Source organism: Alligator mississippiensis, chromosome 4 (assembly GCF_030867095.1).
Source record: "Alligator mississippiensis isolate rAllMis1 chromosome 4, rAllMis1, whole genome shotgun sequence".
NCBI classification, from domain to species: Eukaryota; Metazoa; Chordata; order Crocodylia; family Alligatoridae; genus Alligator; species Alligator mississippiensis.
Window position 1 is genome coordinate 89,323,638 of NC_081827.1, and position 20,803 is coordinate 89,344,440.

A 20,803-nucleotide genomic window follows, 5' to 3' on the forward strand; every position below is an offset into this window, starting at 1 on the left:
AATGAAGTACAGGCTGGATAAGCAGACTGTAAGGTGGGTACAAAACTGGCTAGATCATCAGGTTCAGAGGGTGGTAATCAATGGGTCAATGTCTAGTTGACAGCCAGCATCAAGTGGAGTGCCCCAGGGTCGGTCCTGGGGTGGGTTTTGTTCAATATCTTCATCAATGACCTAGACGATGGCATAGGGTATGCCCTCAGCAAGTTTGCAGATGACACCAAGCTGAGGGGAATAGTAGATATCCTAAAGGATAGGACTAGGATTCAGAGTGACCTAGACAAATTGGAGGATTGGACCAAAACAAGAAATCTCATGAGGTTCAACAAGGACAAATACAAAGTCCTGTACTTAGGACAGAACAATGCCATGCACCAGTACAGGCTGGGGGCTGACTGGCTGGACAGCAGCTCTGCAGAAAAGGACCTGGGGGTTACAGTGGACAATAAGCTGAATATGAACCAACAGCGTGCCCTTGTTGTCAAGAAGGCTAACAGCATACTGGGCTGCATTGGTAGGAGTGCTGCCAGCAGGTCAAGGGAAGTGACTATTCCCCTCTATTCAGCACTAGTGAAGCACATCTGGCATACTGTGTTCAATTTTGGGCCCCCCACTATAGAAAGTATGCAGACAAATTGGAGAGTCCATCAGAGGGCAATGAAAATGGTGGGGGCTGGGGAAAATGACTTGAGGAGAGGCTGAGGGAACTAGGATTATTTAGTCTGAAGAAGAGAAGACTGAGGGGGGATTTAATAGCAGCCTTCAAACTACCTGAAGGGGGGTTCTAAAGGGGATGAAGCTAGACTGTTCTCAGTGGTGGCAGATGACAGAACAAGGAAAAATGGTCTCAAGTTGCAGCAATAGAAGTTTAGGTTAGATATTAGGAAGAATTCTCTCACAAGGAGGGTAGTAAAACACTGGAACAGGTTACCTGGAGAGGTTGTAGACTCTTCATCCTTGGAGGTTTTTAAGACCTAGCTAGACAAAGCCTTGGCTGGGATGATCTAGTTGGGGGATTGTCCCTTCCAGCTCTAAATTTCTATGATTCTAGGAGTCCACTCAGAGCTGCAGCCATCCTGCTTTGTACATGTTTACCCAGCAGGCTCCAAGATGTTACTCTCAGGGCCTGGGCTTATACCTGCTCTAAGATCAGCCCTTCTCCCCAGTTAGACGACTCCCTTTATCAGGCCTAACCTCTTCTGCTGGCTTCCTGAATTAGCTCTCTCCACAATTAGCCCTGGCCCCTACCTGCCAGCAGCTCCACACACTGCCTGACCTCTTAAAGTGGCAGCACCTTAAGTGCCCTGCCACACTAGAACTCAAGTGTTTCTTTCTTGAACTAGAATACACATAACAGAATAAGGCAGGGGTCAACCATCTATGGCACAGGCCAGACCTGGCTTATGGATGCAGGGCTTCCATGGTAGTAGCTCTCCCAGTGCTGCCATGGAGAATGATGGTAACAGCCAAATCTTAGTACCTGCCTGCATGCCTCTGACCCAAGACTGGACCATTTTAGTATCGTTTGTTCAAGAAGGATGAGCGAACAAAAAGCTAAAACAAACAAAAAAGAATAAAGCTATTTTGAAAGCTTAGCGAAATAATTTATCTCCTTAAATTTCAAGTGAACTGTTGTTTAGGTTCTGGTATCCATTTAATAAGCACAGATTCTCTTAGGGGTGCCTAATCAATATCATGCACAGCACGGCTGTGTGAAATTTCAGCAGCTGTTTCATTTCGGATAGGTTTTGGCCCATTACCAAATCCAAAATTAAATGGAAGGCTCCAGAACAAAATGATCAGAAATGTTTTGGAAAAAAGTTTCAGATTTTTGGAGGCCCCACCCTGGGAATAGTTCGGCACAGCCCTGCGGCCCTCCTTTTAAAGTGCCAGAAGGCTGGGGATGGGGCCAGGCAGGGCAGCCATCGGGGCTCCCTCCGCCAGGGCAGAGGCAAGCACAGCTGGAGGAGCTGCAGGAGAATCTGCAGCCACCTGGTTGTACCTGCCTCTCCCCAGCTGATCTGAATCTCTGAAACAGCGCTGAAACTCCAAAACAGTCAGCCGAATCTGAAACAAAACATAGCCATTTCACACAGTCCCAATGCACAGAGATAACTCATTTAATATGATCTCTGTTCACACTTCTGGAACAGATTTGAATAGCTGCTTTGCTAGCTGGTTTGCCAATGCTTTAGAGGTTTATGCTAGCTGGATGAATAATATGGGATGTCATTTGGTTTTTCCCTCTTAGGATCTTTGGAGATAAGATTCCTCACTCTGGAGGAAGACATGAACCTCCAGTTCTCGTATACCGTGGCTTCTTTGCACTTTGTACCTAGATGCTGTAGCAAAGCAGTCCAAGAGATGAGTTAACCAGAAACAGTTAGTCCAAATCACCTCAGACCGGGAGTCAACTCACCTGTTTCTCTGGGCTAGATCCAAAAACTGTGGGGCTCCTCACTAGCCAGATGCAAACTGCAAGAAGACTCCTGGGATGGATTTAGACCCAGCAGGGTGAATGGCAGTGATGGGGTTAATGTGGCCATTGCCTGACCCTCCCCTCACCCTAGAGCCACTGGGACTTCACTGTGGGAATTTGGTGGCAGGGCCTGCCCCTGAATTCCCAGCCCCTCTGGGAGCTAGGCCAGGCCAGATAAACTGCTCTACTAGCCATGTGTGACACCCTTGCTTCAGAACAAGGACAACCTCATTCAGCATAGAGGCACTGTTCCTCTTGTGTGCTGCTGCAGAGGCCTGGATATGCTTGTTTGACTACAAGAAAATTCTACAACCAACTAAAAATCATGAGGTTTCTTTTTAAAGCCAAAGTCCCTTTATCTGCTTGTAACACTTAGATCATGTGCTCAATCTTTCCTCCCACATCACAAAGCTGGCACGTTGCTGTTTTAAAAAAGAAGCTGTGATTCTCAACATATGACTCTAGGAGCTGAAGAGTTAAATAAAATACCAACTATTGAGAAATTAGAGAACTAAATTATAGACAATAAAGTGGAAACCTGATGACAAATGTAAAAAAGTGTTGTCTATCGGGAAATAGAGGATGATAGATAACTGATTCGGCAACAGCTCTGCTGAGAAGGATCATGGGGTAGATCAGGATGATTCAACAATGTGATGTTGCCCCACACACAATAAACCCCCCCAAATGAGATTTTGGCTTGCATTAATGGAGGCACTGTAGGCAAGACCCAGGAGGTAGTAAGGCCTCAGCTAGATTACTTGGAAACTCTAGAGATAAGAAAAAAAGAGCATTCTGGTAAGCAAACTATGATGAAAGACTGAAGGAATTTGATACTTAATTTGGGAAAAACAAATGAAAGAGACATGACATTTGTTTTTAGGTACTTGAAAGGCTGCCATAAAGACAGCTAAGAAACATTTTTCTCCCTTGTCAGAGGGCAGAACAGGTTGCAATTGGCTTAAATTGCAGGAAAACAGATTGAGATCTTATCTCAGGAAAAACAAATTCTTAACTGTACGAACAGTAGGAAAATGGAACAAGTTAGGTAGGGATTTTGTAGGTTCTCCTTTACTGGAGATTTTCAAGAACAGGTTTGCTAGGTATCTGTCTCCGATGGTTTTGGAATAACATACCCAAAAATTTTTGCAGAGAACTAAACTAGAGGACACTTGAGATGCTTCCCAATCCAAAATACTGACACACTTGAGATAAAAAATTATTAGAGCTGACAACACTGTAAAAGTGGTCCCTGAAAAGTCTGAAAAAAATTTGAGTCAATTGGAAGAAGGGGTTGGGACTTGTGCCTGAGGCAGAGAGCACAAGGCTGAATCCTGTTCTGTCCTTACTAGTACTGAGCACTCGACCAGACCCAAAAGATAAGGGCCAAAGTACGTGAAGTGGACAGAGCTAGCCTGAAGAGTCAGTGACAGGCTTAGCAGTCTTGCCAAGTAATGTACCTCTAATGTTTAATAAACTAGTGTGATTAGGGGGTGCACCAATAGAGAATTTTGGGGCCGATATCAATGGTTGATTTTTAAATAAGCTATTATCGGCTGATACCAATCCAATGTGTAGCTGGGCAGCATGAAGAGTGGCATATGGTTGGTAAGTTGGTTGTGGGGAAAGGGAAGGGATGTAGGGGGGCAGATTGAGGCCCCCACAGTGAGTGAGGGAGTGGGGCTTGGCCAGGGGCTGCCCAGCTGAGGCAGAGCAGGGAACGGAGCTGTGAGCAGCTCATCCAGAAGGCACGGGGGAAGGGGCTACTCCTACGGCTGTACGCACCCCCAGGGGTGCGTGCCCCGAGATCTGCGTGTGGGATGAAGGCAGGCTACCACTGCAGGCTGGGGCCAGGACAGCACTGGGCTCTTCCTGGCAGGGGGATTAGGCCAGGGCTGCACTCCGGGCAGGTAGCATCAGCACTGAGAGGCAGCCGGGAGGGGGGAGGGAGCCCTGCAGCTACCCCAAAATTTGCTATAGCCCCCCTCCCAGTGCCACCATTGCCTGCCCAAAGTGCAGCCCAGTCCACACCTTGGCCAGGAAGAGCCACCCCAGCCCTAGCACACTATGGCAGCCTGCCCCCACCCCATGCACAGACCTCGCCGGGGGGGGGGGGGGGGCCACATGCAGCAGCAGGAGCCACCGCCCCCCTGGATGAGCCACTTGTGGCTCCGTCCCCTGCTCATCCCCCGCCCCCACTCCCCTTCCCTAACAACAGATCTACCAGCCAGACCTGGCTGCTCTCCTGGCTGCCTGTGCTGCGCTGCAGCTGTAGCTGTGCATGCATGGGGGCATTTAAAATAAATAAATAAATAAATAAATAAATAAATAAATAAAATCGGCCACGCAAGCCAAAAAAACCCAATTGCCGATGCAGTTAATTTTACTTATGTCGATGCCGATCTGATACGGGACCGATATATCGGTGGCACCTGCAAGTATGATGGGCTAGGAGAGTCTGGGAATATTATAGAAGAAAGTGAACTCAGGTGGAATAAAGACAATGACTTGCACCAAACAGCAGCTTCTGCAATTGACTGGGAATTCTACAAGATCGAAGTACTGTTTTAACACAGGAAATGGCACTCTATTTTAGAATAGGAGAATTTGGAGGGCTGAAATGGTAGAATTCCAGAACCTAACAGTAATATGTAGGACCCCAACTAAAGGCCAAGGGGAAAATATACACTGTTTAAGAATTTATCATCGAGATTTCCTAGAAACTGGAGATAAAAATAACATTGCAGAGAAACTCAATCATCTTTCCACAGTGAAAATTGCAAAGAATGTTTTGGAAATACCAGAAAAGAAAAATGTCTGTGGTAAGTAACTAAAAATAATGTCAGAAATTAAAGTATCAAAAGAGGAAATGCTAGCACAATGAAAAAAGAAAGTGAAAAACTTATAGAATAAGATGGCATATAGCCACTTCATACTGAATGTTTGGATATGTGATCAACAAAAATACACAAATGTCATTCAAGTCACCTGCCAGGTCAAATGAGTAATGTAGCAAATTCCATATCTATAGGGTTACCTGATGTTATTCCAGACTAAGCTTGCTAGAAATGGGTTAATTAGTTACATAAAGAAAGGAAAGAAAGCATTAAATAGAAATTCCAGCCTGACTCAACATTTATGGCATAAATGAAGCCCTCGATTGTTTCTCTGAAGCCTGGATTGTGGGACAGCTGGAAAAAAAAGGGAGAGGGTCACTTGTGGTAAAAGTCATGCTCTTCCTCAGAACTTTATGGTCAATTATTGATTATATTGTAACTTATGTCTGTGTCTACAGTACTGTGGTTATTGTCTTGGAAATTTCCTTTTCAAGACTAGAACATGTAGGTTCTGCAGTCTCAGATATCCCTCTAAAAGCTATTTGAGTATATAAACTGTTGGTTGTACTACTATTTAAAAATTCATAAATTCTAGGGTCGGAAGTGACCTCAGTGGGCCATCTAGTCTGACCCCCTGCCCCTGGCAGGCAAGAAAAGGGTCACCAAACCTGGGATCATGTGATCCCAGCCAGGTGCTTGTCCAATCTCCAAATTTATTTATTTATTTTTTAGGATAATAAAAGGGAAAGATTTTTGATGAGCTGGCCTTTTCTGGGATTCACCATGCCTGTAGGCAAGAAAGAGCCACTGTAATGGTTTTAGCTACTGCAACGGCCATTGTTCAGTCATGCTGTGTCAAACTCAAATACCTGGGGGGGGGGGAACAACACCCTGACAGCAGCAGCAGCCTAAATCCTAGAAGTGGGGAAGAAGCTGCAGGGAAGAGACAGGGCAAGTTTCCCCTGTAATCTCTGGGACCTTGTGTACAGTACTTGTAAATCCACTCAGATAACAGCTGTCTCTCAAATAATGTAGCAAGTTCTACAACTCGGTTGCTACAAGTTGTGCTGCAATTCTAATATTATAAAAGCCTAAGTCTGTCCGTAATGCTTTATCTGCACTCTGACTGGCTGACGGAACCAGCCAATCAGAGTACTCTAGGCATGGGGGAGCACCACCATGATTTCGAAGCTGTGCTGAGGACTAGATAGAGGGTGGGGGAGCCGAGGCCAGCATCCTTGCACCGGCAGCATGGGGCATTAGGTGGTGGAACTCCATCCCAGCCCCCTCGCCCCTCCACCCCCATCATTCTTGATGGGCAATTGGCTGATACTTTAATATCAGGTTTTCAAAACCTACTGATACACAATGTAGGAGGTTGTTACAGATATAAACAAATACAATTCAATTTACTTTTCTTGAAAAAAAACCCCAGAAAACTGCATCCAAAACCCACATTATTTGGGGTGCAAAGTGAAGCCTCAGAAGGTTAGAAAAGTGCCAGATTTATGGTGTCCCGTGCAATTCTAGTTTGGCCTAGGTGCACAAATGCATTATTAATCTTTAATCAAATGATCAGGCTCTGTCCTTCTCACTTTCTTGTGCATTCTTTCAGTAGAGATAGTAGAGGCAAGGTGTATCCCATGAATGTGTCTCATTTTTTTAAAACATAACTCTACACAGTCTTTGGATCAAAGTGCTGGAAAATATGCTATTAAAAAGATAACCATCTTCCCTCTAGCTCAAATATGTCAAAAGATTTTGGGAGGGAGACGCCATTAATCTAGATTAAGAATTTTTTTGTTTCAACTTAACAAACAAATTATTTCTAGAAAGTAGTACAGAATACTTGGGTAAACAGACTGCCTTCACTGGTTAGAAGTGCCACAGTTCTTATTAAGTCTAAACAAGGTCTGTTTTCAGATGTTATTTGACACAAGTACTTGTGAAGACCAAGGCATGTGGACTCCTCTTATGTAAGCAAGTCTTGCTCAACCACCCTTTTAAATCAATTCATTTCTAGGGTTATTTTTTTATGCTGGTGAACTGCCATACTCCTTCTGAACCCTTTCCCTCTCCCTCTCCTTCCTCAGGTGGTATTCAGTTGTTTTGGAAGGTTTAGATTAGAGATGTATATTAAAACATTAAATATGTTGCATTAAATTCTTTGAAAATAAACACAGCAATTACAAAAATAACCTCGGCGAAGAACGGGTACTTTAGCTAGTAATGTTTTATATCATACATAAATACAAACCACAAGCACTAAAAAAAGCACAGTTTGCCAACTCAGTAGGTGTGCTGCTTAAATATTGAGAAGTCAGTTATATAGATTTAGAACAGGAAGTCAATCCTGGAAGCATGGCAACAAATGTAAAAGACACTTTCACATAAATGGCATTGCAAGAAAGGAAAATCAAAACACAGAAGAGGTAGAGGAAGAAGCAAGCTCTTTCAACATAATGTCTGGAAATACCATTATGTGTCTGTGGCCCACTAAATCAAATATTTTTTTTTCAGTGCCCTAGAGAAAAACAAAAAACTTCTCCCCCGTACCATAGACCAATGAACACGCTGTGCTAAAATTCTTCCCTGCCAGTTTAAGTGTTCATGACCATTTGGAAAACTATCTTTCACCTGTATGAAATAATTTCAGTACACATGTTAAAGATGTGCGTAATACTTTTGGGAAGAGAGATGGTTACAAAAAAAAAACAAAACAAAAAACGGATAAATTTCATGATCAGACTCAAGAACTGTCCCCAGTAATACATACCTGCACGGTGGCTGCTACAACTGGAGACCCTGAGGCAGAAGATGGTCTGTGTGGAGTTGACAACTGTTTAGTAGCACCCTGTGTTCCACTTCCTGCTCCCCCAGACAGACTAGTCCTACTAGCTCCACTTGAGTTAAGATTACTGCCTCTGCTGGCAGGTACATTCATTCCGACTGCACTCAAGTTATTTTTGCCAACAGTTCCAGAGGGAGAAGAGTTGGGCAATTTTGAAGAGGCCTGAGGGTTTTTTGTAGGTTGGAGGCCTGAGGTGCGACTAGAGGGCAACAAGTTCATTGTGGGAGACTGCCTGCTGATATTTACTCCGCTGGTCTGTTTATGAAGGGGACTGTTGCTGGAGTGACTACTCTGGGATACTAGTGCACTTGAACTGGAAGAACTGGGTGTTGTTGTGGGCCTGGGGGATGAGGTGGATTTAGATGAGAATTTAGGTGATGCAGTGGGCTTGGGTGTCACAGAGGGTTTGGATGAAGTGGGTTTGGGAGAGGCCGCAGGTTTAGGAGAAGCAGCCATTGTGAATGGAGGCTTGAAACCCTGGGAAGAAACCTGCGACACCATAGCCTTGGCTAAATAGTTAGTAGAGGTAGAGGTGCTGGATGTTGTCCGAGAAACCAGCGGGTGGGATACTTGAGAGCCGCTTCCAGATGAGGGGTTAGACAAAGGAAGCCGGTATACTACTGGCTTATCTGGAGTCTTCATGACTGGGGATGAACAGGAGAGTTTGGGATTGCTACTCAATTTCACCACTGGGTTGGTCTGTGATTTACTAATAGTTGCTTGTAAAGGAGAGACATATTTCTGTTGGACAGCTGAATGCTGGTGCACCTTTGTCACCTGTAACGTTGAGGAAGAACCACCTTGGGCCTCTGAAGAAGATACTAGGACAGCAGCATCCTTGGGCCTCTGAGTGGGGGTGGAAGTAGCTGCTTGAGCCTTGGAGGAGGAAGAAGAAATATGGGTCTGTGAAGAAGAGGAAGCAGCTTGGATCTGGCTTGACCTCTGTAGTCCTTGCTGAAGTAGTTTGGCTGGCAAAGGTTCTAAGGAAACCTTAGGGTTTTGAATTGAAGATCCAGCAATAAGGCCTGAAGAGATGCCAGTGTGAACCAAATCTTGGGGTTTCTTTGGTACTGGCCCTGTGTGACCAGCAATAAGACTTGATGAATGTGGAGTCTGAGCTGACTCTACTTTCTTTGAGGTTGCTAGAGGCAACTTACTCATTATGCTTGCTAGCTTTTCTTCCCTTAGCCCAGGGCGAGGTCTTGAGGTTGGTGTGTCAATAGTGGACCCAAGAGGAGAGCCCTTTGCTCCATTGTTGATAACTGCCAGAGCATCAGAAATAGAATCCAGTGAGGGTGGATGGAAAGAGAGGTCTTCATCCAGTGAGTCATCCAGGCAAATGGTTTCTGGAGCTGGTGTACAGATAGAGCTGTTTGGAGCACTGACAGACGTGCTGGAATTCAATGTTGTAGCACAAGTTGAAGTCACCAAAGATGCACAGGTTTTCTGCTCTTTCTTTGGACTTGAGTCCTGGAAGGAAGGAATTAGAAAAGGAAAAACAATTAAGTCACACCACCTCTGCCAAAGCAGATCAACAAGACTCAAGTGCAATGCCATGACTCTGCAAATGAAGTGCAACTCTAGTGTTAGGCTTCTTTTAAAGATCATCTTAGCACTAACAAAATCTACCATAGGAAGTACACAAGATCCACAAGTGAATATACGCATGAAATAAATAGAAAGACATTGGAGTTGGCTTCCATGCCATCTTGATTCAGTATCAAGATGGCTATGCAAAGAACAGTTTATAAAAAAAATGTACAGAGAAACTAATATATAGCATGCCCTTCTAACACACTAACTCCACAATCTCTTGGGCTTGGTAGTGTGACCTTTCCTTGCCTGTGTGTCTAAATGCATTAAGACTGGACAGCAAGGAAATGCTTTAAATGATGCACTATCTTAAAACGGGCGGCTTCAAAAAAAATAAGCCTTTGTACTGTAGAGATATTTTTTTTTTTTTTTTTTTAAACCATCACATGGCACACTTATACAGAACATACTCCAGGAATAAGCTGACTAGTACATCTAATGTTGCAAGACCTTGTACTATAGTTCTACTTGAACCAATAAAGGAGAGTATATTGTACTCTAAACTGTTGTATAGTTGGTCTTCAATATCCAGAAAGTTAAGGAAAATCTGATTTGCAGACACAGCCATATTGAACAATACATTTTAGAAATTATGTTGCTTTGCCGATTTAATTTTCATATCATCCAAGTTTCAGTTTAAAGCTAACATGTATATCTTGCAAGGACAACAACATATGCAAATTAAATGCTGTTTGGACCAGACATACATTTTTTCCAAATTGATATTTAACAGGCTCTTTTACAAGATGCTAACACTAAATTATTTGTTATGAAAAAAGATTATTATGCAAGCTGACTTCAAGTTAATTCAATTCTGTTTTCTTCCTGATACTAAACGTAACAACAAATCCATGAAGCAAAGCATTTCATAGATCAGGGGCGGGCAATTATTTTGGGTGGAGGGCCACTTAGTGAGTTTTGGCAAGACATTGAGGGCTGCATGATGGGCAACCAGAGGCAAATAAATATTAAAATTTTCTAAATTTTTTAAGGGCTCTGCGGGCTAGAGAGAATGGCCTAGAGGGTCGCATTCTGCACACCCCTGTCATAGATCCAAAACAAGCTCCATTTACAGGAGATGGATTTTAATCTATTATAAAAATAATAAGTATACACATTATGAATAAAATACAAATTAGAGAACACATATATAAATATTTTCGTGCATTAACTATTTTGTACTACTACTAATTTACACTTTTCTGGTGAGGCTACCAAACAGCTCCAAAAGATCTAGATCAGTGGTGAGATTTACAGAGCTGACCAAAAACAGAACTTCTGTCCATGGGGAAAACTTTTTAAATTGGTTTTGTCCTGAATTGGAATGAGAAGTCAAAACCTGGAGTTTTTTTTGCAAGCAAAATATTCCAGAGCATTTTGTATTGAGCATATTGAAATGGCATGATTTAAAATTGTTTATCATAAAATCATAATCATAGAATCATAGAAGTAGGGTCGGAAGGGACCTTGTAGATCTTCAAGTTCGACCCCCTGCTTGGGCAGGAGGAAAACTGGGCTCAAATGACCCCAGCCAGGTAGGCATCAAGCCTCTTAAAAGACCCCCAGGGTAGGAGCCAGCACCACTTCCCTTGGAAGTTGGTTCCAGATCCTAGCCACCCTGACTGTGAAGTAGTTCTTATGGATGTCTAATCTAAACCTACTCTCCAACAACTTGTGGCCGTTATTCCTTGTTATCCCTGGGGGCGCTAGGGGAAACAAGGTCTCTCCCAAACCCTTCTGGTCCCCACTAGTGAGTTTATAGATGGTCACCAGGTCCCCCCTCAGCCTTCTCTTGTGAAGGCTGAACACGTTCAGGTCCCATAGCCTCTCATTGTAAGGTCTGCCCTGCTGTCCCTGGATCATGCGTGTGGCCCTTCTCTGGACCCTCTCCATGTTGTTTAAACTTACTTAATACATAAAAGTGTTTTGATAATCTAGAATACAAAGAAAGTTGGAAACAGTAATATTTACAGTATTTTTTTTAAATACTGTAAAAGGAAAACAGAGTCCATAAACTCCCTAGTTTAGTTTCCTCAAGTTAGAGTTTTCAGATGGAACTGTTGTCTCAAAAAAGTGTTATAGCTTCATCACTACAGTTGGTTCAAAACAAGGACATTTTTTAGTATGTTCCATATTCAACATTATTTCCTGTATATTGGTATAGACTGTTCCAGCATTTACCTTCACTTTGGGTTTAGGTGCCAGAATCACCTTCTTCTTTGCCCTAGAGTAGGGGAAGTGCATAACAAAAATTAGAAGAAACAGGGTGAGTCGATAAATTCATGCAACTACAAAATACTATATTCTAAGTTTATCTGTTGAAGGTTAAAAATGGAGAAGGGGAAAAAAGGAAGAAAAAAAAAAAAAAAAAGGAGATAACGTGATGTAATATCACATTTGTCAAACTTCACTGTGCTACTCTGAATAGTATCAATGTAAACTTTAAATACTTTAAAAAGATATATTAAAAAAGGGAAAGAGATAGCTAAGTCTGAATTTTTGCTTGCCCATCAACCAACAAAACAGAAGTGTCCATAATTAACTTTTGGAACTCTGTTGTAGGATACTGAGGCCAGCATTTATTAATTTACAGAAAAGTTTGGGCATCTAAATAGACAGGAACAGAATCTATAGATACACCAGCTAGGATAACAATAAGGACTAATAATACTCAGCTTCAAAAGTATGAAAACCACCCAGATCTCTCCCTATCATTTTTCCTCAGTACTACTGAGCAAAAGACATTCATAAGATCGAGAATTATAATGTTTGTATACTGTTTTAGGAACAAATGCAGTAAAAAGGGACAGTATGGTAGGCAGCCCATTTCTCAGTTTTGCACTATTGTACGATTCATGTAGGATTGTTTTCTGCCATTACAGAAGTTACAATTTGGCTGGTGTTCAGAACTGTAAATGACTATTCCAACCCTGATTTAACCAGGACAGCTCTTCACAGAGGAAAATTGTAGTGTCTAGGGCTGGGGGTGGTAAGAATTCCACTCAAACAAAAGTAAATAGATTGGCAGATGTATTTGTAGAGAGAAGGAGAGAAGGAAGACCGACTTGCATGCTGCAATATGTATTTGGTAGATTTCAGATTTGTAAAGCATTTTGAAATCTGTGGGTGAAAGGCATCAAGTGTTTCAGACACTTAACCATTTTACCCTTGAATACAACACACCCTAGCACTTCAAGTCCACTGAAATGTCACATCAGGGTTAAAGAATCTGGAACACTTCAAACAAACAAAGAAATAAAAGGCACAAAAAATAAGCTTGTAAGAGAGAGCAACATACAGAGCCACTTAGAGCCGAAGCACAAAGAAGAAATACCAGAAAGCGTCTGTATTGTACTCACGGAGCAGAAGTGAGATGATTGTGAACACTTCGGCTTTCTTTAAAGAGCATCCTGAAAGAGAGACAGAGGGGAAACACGGACACACTGAGATTATACATGGGCAAAGATGACATGGACACCACTTTGTTCACTGCTGGATTTTTGGATTATCTGTCCCCTAAGAATCAAGCAAGCAGTTTTTCTCTAAACTGCTAGTTTGGTATAGTTATAAATAGTCAACCACAAACAAAAATGTTGAAAAACTGATTTCAATTAAGTCAATATAGATAACTACTGTGCTAGCAGAAAACAATGCAAACCAATTCTTCTTCAGTGGAATATAAATAACAGAATTTTACATGTCCCCTTGCCAAATCTCTCAGAACAACATGTAAAAATTATCTTAATGTTTCAAAACAGCTTAGCACAATGGCCCTTGAACCAAACTGCTTACACAACAAGGGTGCATCCCCACATGCAGGGGCATGCACTTGCAGGGTTAAAAAAATGCAGTGGCGTAAATCTGTGGTGTTATGCATGCCCCTGCACATGTGCTATAGTATGGAATAAAATGCCCTGCTTTGGGGAAACTGCTGTTTCCCTGCTCCTCCCAGCTCCTGGCATGCTGGAAGAGCTGGGATGGAACTGGAGGGGAGGAGACACACTGGCCAACAGCCAGAGCATCTCCTGGGAGAACCGAGTTGTGATGTGCACCCTGCCACTTACGACTGTTTTTTTTTTTGCATCCAGAATTTCCCGGTAGCCAATTTTGCCTCCATACTGCAAATCTGCAGCACAAGGCACATTTTAATGTGCTAGGTGTGCGGTTTGCAGTGCCACAAGCTACACATGCTTGCATGTCTGGATCTAGGCCAAGAGTCCACATATGAAGGAAGAATCAGAAAACAAAAAGACAAGCTTGTTCCCAAACGTCTCAAAAGCACACAGAGAATGCTACAATATTACTTAAGGCTGCATCTAGACCTGCAAAAAATCCTTAGTGAGGGAACAACTTTGTGGTAAAAATTCCTAAAACTTTCACTGTTATAGAGGGAACTGCATCAGTAATTAATTACAGCCTTATTTTATTACCATAGATTAAGCAAAATTTAAGGGCCATTTACACTAGGAAAACGCACCTTACTTTTACACTACTGCCACCATGAGACAAATTTGTCTGCAGCATCACATAGCCCTGAACAGCTGCTTAACAGTGTTTGGGCAGCACACGATGGAGTTGCTTCAATGAAGAACATAAGATTTTTAGTGTCTCGGGACTTCAAGAAGGCATTCCCACAGATGAAAGAGAAGAAAAATCACTTGATTGTACAAGACAACCCCAGTATCTCTCTGACTATGGTTCCAGACCCTTTTTCTTTAATTCTATTGTTATATTTTTCATTCAATTACTACATCTGCTCTCTGCTTCATTCCTTCTCACTTCTTTCCATCCTACCAATCCTCAATTCTATTGCAACGCATTGTTTCTGATCCCCAATGATTAAAAACTGCAGGAAATCCAGAGACATGGACCTGCCCCACTACAAGTCTGTTTTGTCTTACTTCATATTGTCATCTTCTCCAAACAATTTACTACTTCTCTGACTACCTTGTTTTCACCTTAGATTCCCTCATTCATTAAGATATACCAGTCACCATTAACTTGGAATGCAAGATAGAAAATGATAAGGCTCCCAGGACAGAGTAATGATGCTAAAAACTACAAATTAAAAAGATAGTATTCAAAAGGAAAGAGTAACAATGTTTAAAAATAATTTAGGACATTTCTATGGTTTTTCATACATAAACAACATACTCAACACACAAATGCTTAATGTAACAGGAATACTGTTTGATATAGTCAGAAGAACTCTACAAGCTTCAAATCAAATTGTGTTCGCCTAAATTGCATCAGTTATCACATCAGCTGTGCCAGAACATAACACAAACTAAAAAAAAAAAAATCACTAAAAGATGAAAACAAATTCCTACCCATCTATATACACAATAAAAAGGAAAAAGATTATATTCAAGATGAAAAAAATAAAAACAAGTACTACATACATTTACAAAGAGTATCTTACATTTTTCTAATGTTTTTTATCTCAAGTATCCCACAGCACTTTATATTTCACTGGTGTGCATGCAGTTAGATAATCCCCTGGTAGTGTGAAATATAGCACACTTCATGATAGTTGGATGAGGGACTGGGGACAAGTATTAGTCAATGCAACCGGGTGACCTGCTAGTTAAGTACCAGGAAATCTTTCTTTACCTCAGCAGGGCAGGTAAGATATTGATTTTGTGTTTTATGGACATGAAACACATTGCACATTAAAATACAGGGAACTTTCTCGTTCCCTCGTAACAAAGAAACTGAATTGAACCCGTCATTCCAGAGTCCAGGTGTTACAGATCTCAGGTTAAGATTACTAGCCCATTCCATCTGGAATGCTGCATGCTTAACCATCCATAAACCATTTGACACAAAATGACTTCTTCCCCCTCCCTGTTTACATAGCTGCTTTCTGTTAATCACCACACCAATCCAAAGCCAGGGACCTGTACAACCAATTGTTCTTGCTGTTCTATCACACTCTCTACCTCCTCCACCCTCCCCACGCCACAAAATAATGAAGCTGGGTAATAAGAAGCATCCAGAAATATGCAATGCTAATTATTTGTTTATACGAGTACATGGTTTATTGCATTTTACACCTCCAGTCAGACCCTAGAAAACCTTTCCTTTCCTTACTTTTTCCTTCCCACGTATACTCATTTAGGCTACAATGTACACTAGACAACTTTCTAAAAAACAAAAACATAGAAAACATCTCCTCCAGAGTTTGATGACGAAACATTTTTTATAAAAGAAGTTTTATTAAAAAGATTAGATTGTAAACACTTATTCAAAACGTTAAGATTCCTTCTTCTTGTTACTGCATACAGCCTCCCAAACTGTATAGGTGCTACTACCCTGCAAAGAAACAAGTAGCAAAATTTCATCTCCTCTGTAGGCAAGAATTTGTTTACTACACACCTATGAGAAAATGCTATAACCAAATTGCTAGCTAGGCCACCAGAGGTATTAATCCCCTCTCTCCCACACAAACCACTCTTCTCACTCCTTTTGCATAGACCAAAACAGCAACCAATCTGGCCCCATGGGCTAGATGAGTGGTGCACGACCAGTCCATAGTCCTGATGAATAGCGCAGGGCCACCTCACTGAGCCCCAGAATGCTGAGCGGGGAACAAGTACCCCAGCCTGTTCTCCATCCAAACAGCTCTGCACTCATGGAGCTGGGCAGGGAACAGTCTACTGTTGGGCTGGCTCTGGGAAATCCTTATCCCAGCCCAGGCTCTGTGGTCAGAGCCAGCACTGGGAGATGAGTCTCCCAGCCCCGCACTTGTGATTGCAGAGCTCAGGCTGGGAGATGAAGATTTCCCAGCCCCTGCTTATGATCTGAGAGCAGGAGACTTGGAGCTCCCTGCTGCCAGGGTGGGGGACACGGTCCCAGCCCAGGATCCTGTGGTACAGCTTGCCCTGGCAGCAGGCTGACCAGGAACAGACAGATGGCTGCTCCTAGCCAGGTGTCTACACAAGCACTACTGCGCTGTTACTAATTGTCAAGTAAAAGTTTCTACTTGCACTTGCAGGTGGCAAGTTTACTTGGGATTAGGGAAGTTTACTTTGTAGTAAGCATGTGCACATGTAAATGCGCATGCTTACTTAGTAGTAAACTATGCTAATGCAAAGTTAAGTGTCTTGTGGAGATGCGTTTCTTGAATCTCAACTCTTGTTTCTCCCTGTGGTTTGCCATGCAACCTCTGGCAAGTCACTTAATCTGTGTGTCCCATCAGTAAATTACAGGTACTGCCTGCTTCATAGGGGATCTTAGAATCTGGAAAATAAACATTTGGACAGTAAGTGCTATGCAAATAGATTCTGGATTTTACTGAGACTATCAAAGATCACTTCCATAATAGATAGCCATATATTTAACTTAATCTCTGGGGTTTTGGGCTTTTTTTTTTTTTTTTAGGTACAGGTTTTCCTTCACTTTATGCGGGTTCTGCATGCACAAATTCGTTCTTATGTGATAAATGTTTTATGCCAAACGTTCATTATGAGGTAAATTTACTCTTATGTGATTAGTGTGGTGAAAGCCTGCAGTCAGCTGCTTTGTGCAGTGCATTGTGGGAGCGATGCATGCCAAAATAGTCTCGTGTGGATCTGTGCTCCTCACTTGTCTGTTTCTGTAGTTGCCGTCCCCGCTATGACAGTGACCTGTGCTTGTGTGTACCGTCTGCTATTGGCAAGTACCAAAATCATCTTGTAATAGTGGTACAAACGAGTCTGGGGGTCAGTACAGTCGAGGTCTTGTAACAAACAGAGATACATTACGTTGTAAAGTAGGTTCCCTTTATGTGAATTCAAGTTATGCGCTGTTTTCCAGGAACACATGTACCACATAAAGCGGTGAAACCTGTACTTGGAACACACTGCTGAGTGGTTCAACATGGTTTCAGTGTAGGAACTATCCCTTATCTGAATCAGAACCACAATTCCATTCCATTATGCCTCAAATAAAATAATAATGGATTTCTGTCCCTTGTTTATTGGTGCAAAAGAACATCCAATTTCTCCTGAAAACAGAGTATAAAGTAATCACTCAAATGACCAATAGCTTTTGCCATCAATAAACAAGTAGTGATGGATAAAGTGTCCAATTTGATAATATACCATTGATGAACCCTGCTGATATTACACAATATTCAGCATATGCAGGATCTCCTGGCAAAAAAGTCTAACTGCAGAGTATATAGCAGGGGTGGGCAAGATGCAGCCTGCGGGGCCCCTAAAAAAATTTAGAAAATTAATATTTATCTGCCCCTGCCTGCTGGTCATGCGGCCCTCGATGGCTTGCCAAAACTCAGTAAGCGGCCCTCCACCTGAAATAATTGCCCGCCCCTGGTATATAGCATTAATATGGAACTATCAGTATGCAGCCATTACCCTAAAGACCTATCACATTATTTCTGTAACAACTGCCAGCTAGATACTGTAAAACTAATTAAGCCTTAACACAAGATAAAACAATTTCTGTTTATAGGCAGAAGTTACAGCTATGAGACTACTGTTCTTGTTTGAAGTTACTCATTTAGAGTTAAAAAAATTAAAAACAAGAGGGCACTTTTCATTGCACTCATCCCACGTAAAAATACGTGCCATGTATAGTATCAGCATTTTTAGTCACAAAGTATTCATAGATTTGGCTTTAGTTGGTCATGGAATTACTTTACCACAGCACTTAGCTACTACATTCTCTGCACCAATTCTTTCTCCACATCTTCTCTTACCTAACTGTTGTCCTGTGTCTGGTCTATCCTAGACTGTAAACTCTTCAGAACAAGGGAGTGTACCTCACTGTTTGTAAAGATTCAGGTTTATTTATCAGTATATTTACTGCATAAATACATATATTACTAACAAACATACCTTTGTGTCCAGGAAAGTCATTCAGTGACACTTGTTCATTAGTTTGACCAAATCATTACTCTACGCTGTAGTTTCTTTTTTAAACACACTGGGTGCTTATGAAATGGCATTTTACTTAGAGGCTGGTGATATGGTTATTTTTACAGCCTTTACAATTCTGTTGTATAGGCCTTGGTTATACTCCAGGGCTCCTCTGTGAACAAATTATTATTAGTTCATTGATTACATCCACCTTTTAGAGTTCCCAGTAAGATGCCTTAAAATTGATGGGCATCTGTGCCTTGTGACAGGTTCCAGAGCATGGAATTCATTCCCTCTGTGAGATTTGTCTCTTCCTCTCTTCCCCACTTTCAGAGAACATTTCAGAGAAGGTTATTTCAAATGTGCCTTTCAGCAGCATTAATGAAATCAGCCTAATAATTTAGAACCTTTCCCCTCCTACCTTGTCTTTGGACTCCTTATAATTAGTTTGCTTGAACAAAAATTTAACAGGTTGTGTTTTAAATATATAATTGCATAGCATCCTAACTGCTTCATCAAGGGACCTTCTCTATAAGAGAACAAAGTTTGTTTCATGAAATGTTTAGCAAATTCTTGTTTTGGTATGCTAGCATATGTAAAATAAAAGTCAAGTCGCATGTAAACCTGCTCAGACTATAGAGTGGCTGAGGAATGGAACTGTTGCAAGAAGAGTCTCCCAATGAACATCCCATCATTTCTCACATGCTTTTTTCCAAAAAAGGCACCGTTTAGATCATGCTTAGAAGGTTAGCAAATTAGGCCACATATTGATGTTCAGCTTTCCTTGGGAGAAGCACTGTTCTCCTGCTACAAAAATCCGAAATGAACAGCCAGTTCAGGCTCTCCCACAGTGATAGAGGCTGCTCCAAGAGAAAAATAACCCTGGAACAATCAGTTACGTTGATCCCAGGAGACTGAACATCTGCACACTTTCTCCTGGCTTTATTCCTCCTAGGAACTAGGAAGAGTTGAGCTGAGGGAAAAGTTCCCATGCCTTCCCAAGATGGGGATCATCCCAGCCTTGAGAAGGTATGTGGAGGAGCTGTTCCTGCTCCTCAAGGATTGGGAAGGGAGGGAAGGAACAGTCACCAATTGCTTACTGTGGCTTCTCACACTGGGAACTCCCTTAACCTAAACTCCCGGTTGCGCTGACTTTTAAAACAGCTGCTCCAGCTACTCATCTGAGTAGCAGGGGAGGCAGGAGGAAGTCAGCTGGCAGAAAGCCAGGGTCAGAGAGGCTTTCCCTGGGCCAGTGGTGTAAAGCGCTTACCTGCTCCTCACACCGAAGTTTCAGGTGCAAGGAGCAGGTGGGGGTTTGCCTCACTGCTCTGTTCCTTGGCACTGAAGAGCACTGTGAACCCTCTTCCTGCTTACCACACCCAAGTCCTGGGAGTGAGAAGCAGGCAGGGGTTTCACCTGCTGCTCCCCGAGACCAGAAGCAGAGCTAAGCAGCAGCTGCTCTGCATGTTGCGGGGAAGGAGGGGTGGACGGGGGGCAGAGAGGGAAGGGAACTTCCTCACTACTTATTTCCCCACCCAGGGCAGAGGGGCAATGGCCCCACACCTCCTTCCTCAAGCCAAGCAATGTCTGGCTTGTGTAAGAGAGGCAGGGACTACCAGTTGAGGGGAAAGGAAATGAGCAGCCGCCAGCGCTCCATACCTCTTCCAAGATAGACACTGTCTAGCTTAAGAAAGGGGCTGTGGACTTTCCCCCAGTGCTCCCTCCACTCTGATCTTAGTTTCCAAGAGTGGAGTTGAGTGGGCGAGGCTGCACCTCACTCTGTTCATAGATTCATAGATTGTAGAGTCGAAAGGGACCACAATGGATCATTGTGTCCGACCCCCTGCCCCTGGCAGGAAAGAGGACCGAGGTCAGATGACCCCAGCCAGGTGACTATCCAGCCTCTTCTTGAAGATCTCCAAGCTAGGTGATAGCACCACCTCTCTTGGAAGCCCATTCCAGATCCTGGCCACCCTTACTGTGAAAAATTTCTTCCTAATACCTAACCTAAATCCACTCTCAACTACTTTAGAGCCGTTATTCCTAGTCACTCCCTGGGGCACCTTAGTAAACAGCGCGTCCCCTATTCCCCGCTGACCTCCCCTAATAAATTTATAGGCGGCCACAAGATCTCCTCTCAGCCGTCTCTTGCGAAGGCTGAAGAGATTCAGCTCTCTCAACCTCC

The 20,803-nt window shown here is 42.6% G+C and overlaps 1 protein-coding gene across 3 annotated transcripts in view; it reads right to left on the minus strand.

The window, feature by feature from the left end:
- The window catches only part of UBN2 (ubinuclein 2), an 83,395-nt gene that overhangs the window by 18,431 nt on the left and 44,161 nt on the right, over positions 1 to 20,803 (minus strand). For 2 of the 3 annotated variants that reach the window (XM_059726238.1, XM_059726239.1), the window contains exons 12-14: positions 13,117 to 13,167; positions 11,939 to 11,981; positions 8,090 to 9,634 (exon numbers count right to left, since the gene is read on the minus strand). In XM_059726238.1, coding sequence (XP_059582221.1) covers positions 8,090 to 9,634; positions 11,939 to 11,981; positions 13,117 to 13,167 — 1,639 coding nt within the window. The remainder of the gene's footprint in view (positions 1 to 8,089; positions 9,635 to 11,938; positions 11,982 to 13,116; positions 13,168 to 20,803) is intronic. The other variant, XM_059726240.1, reaches the window with a different exon arrangement.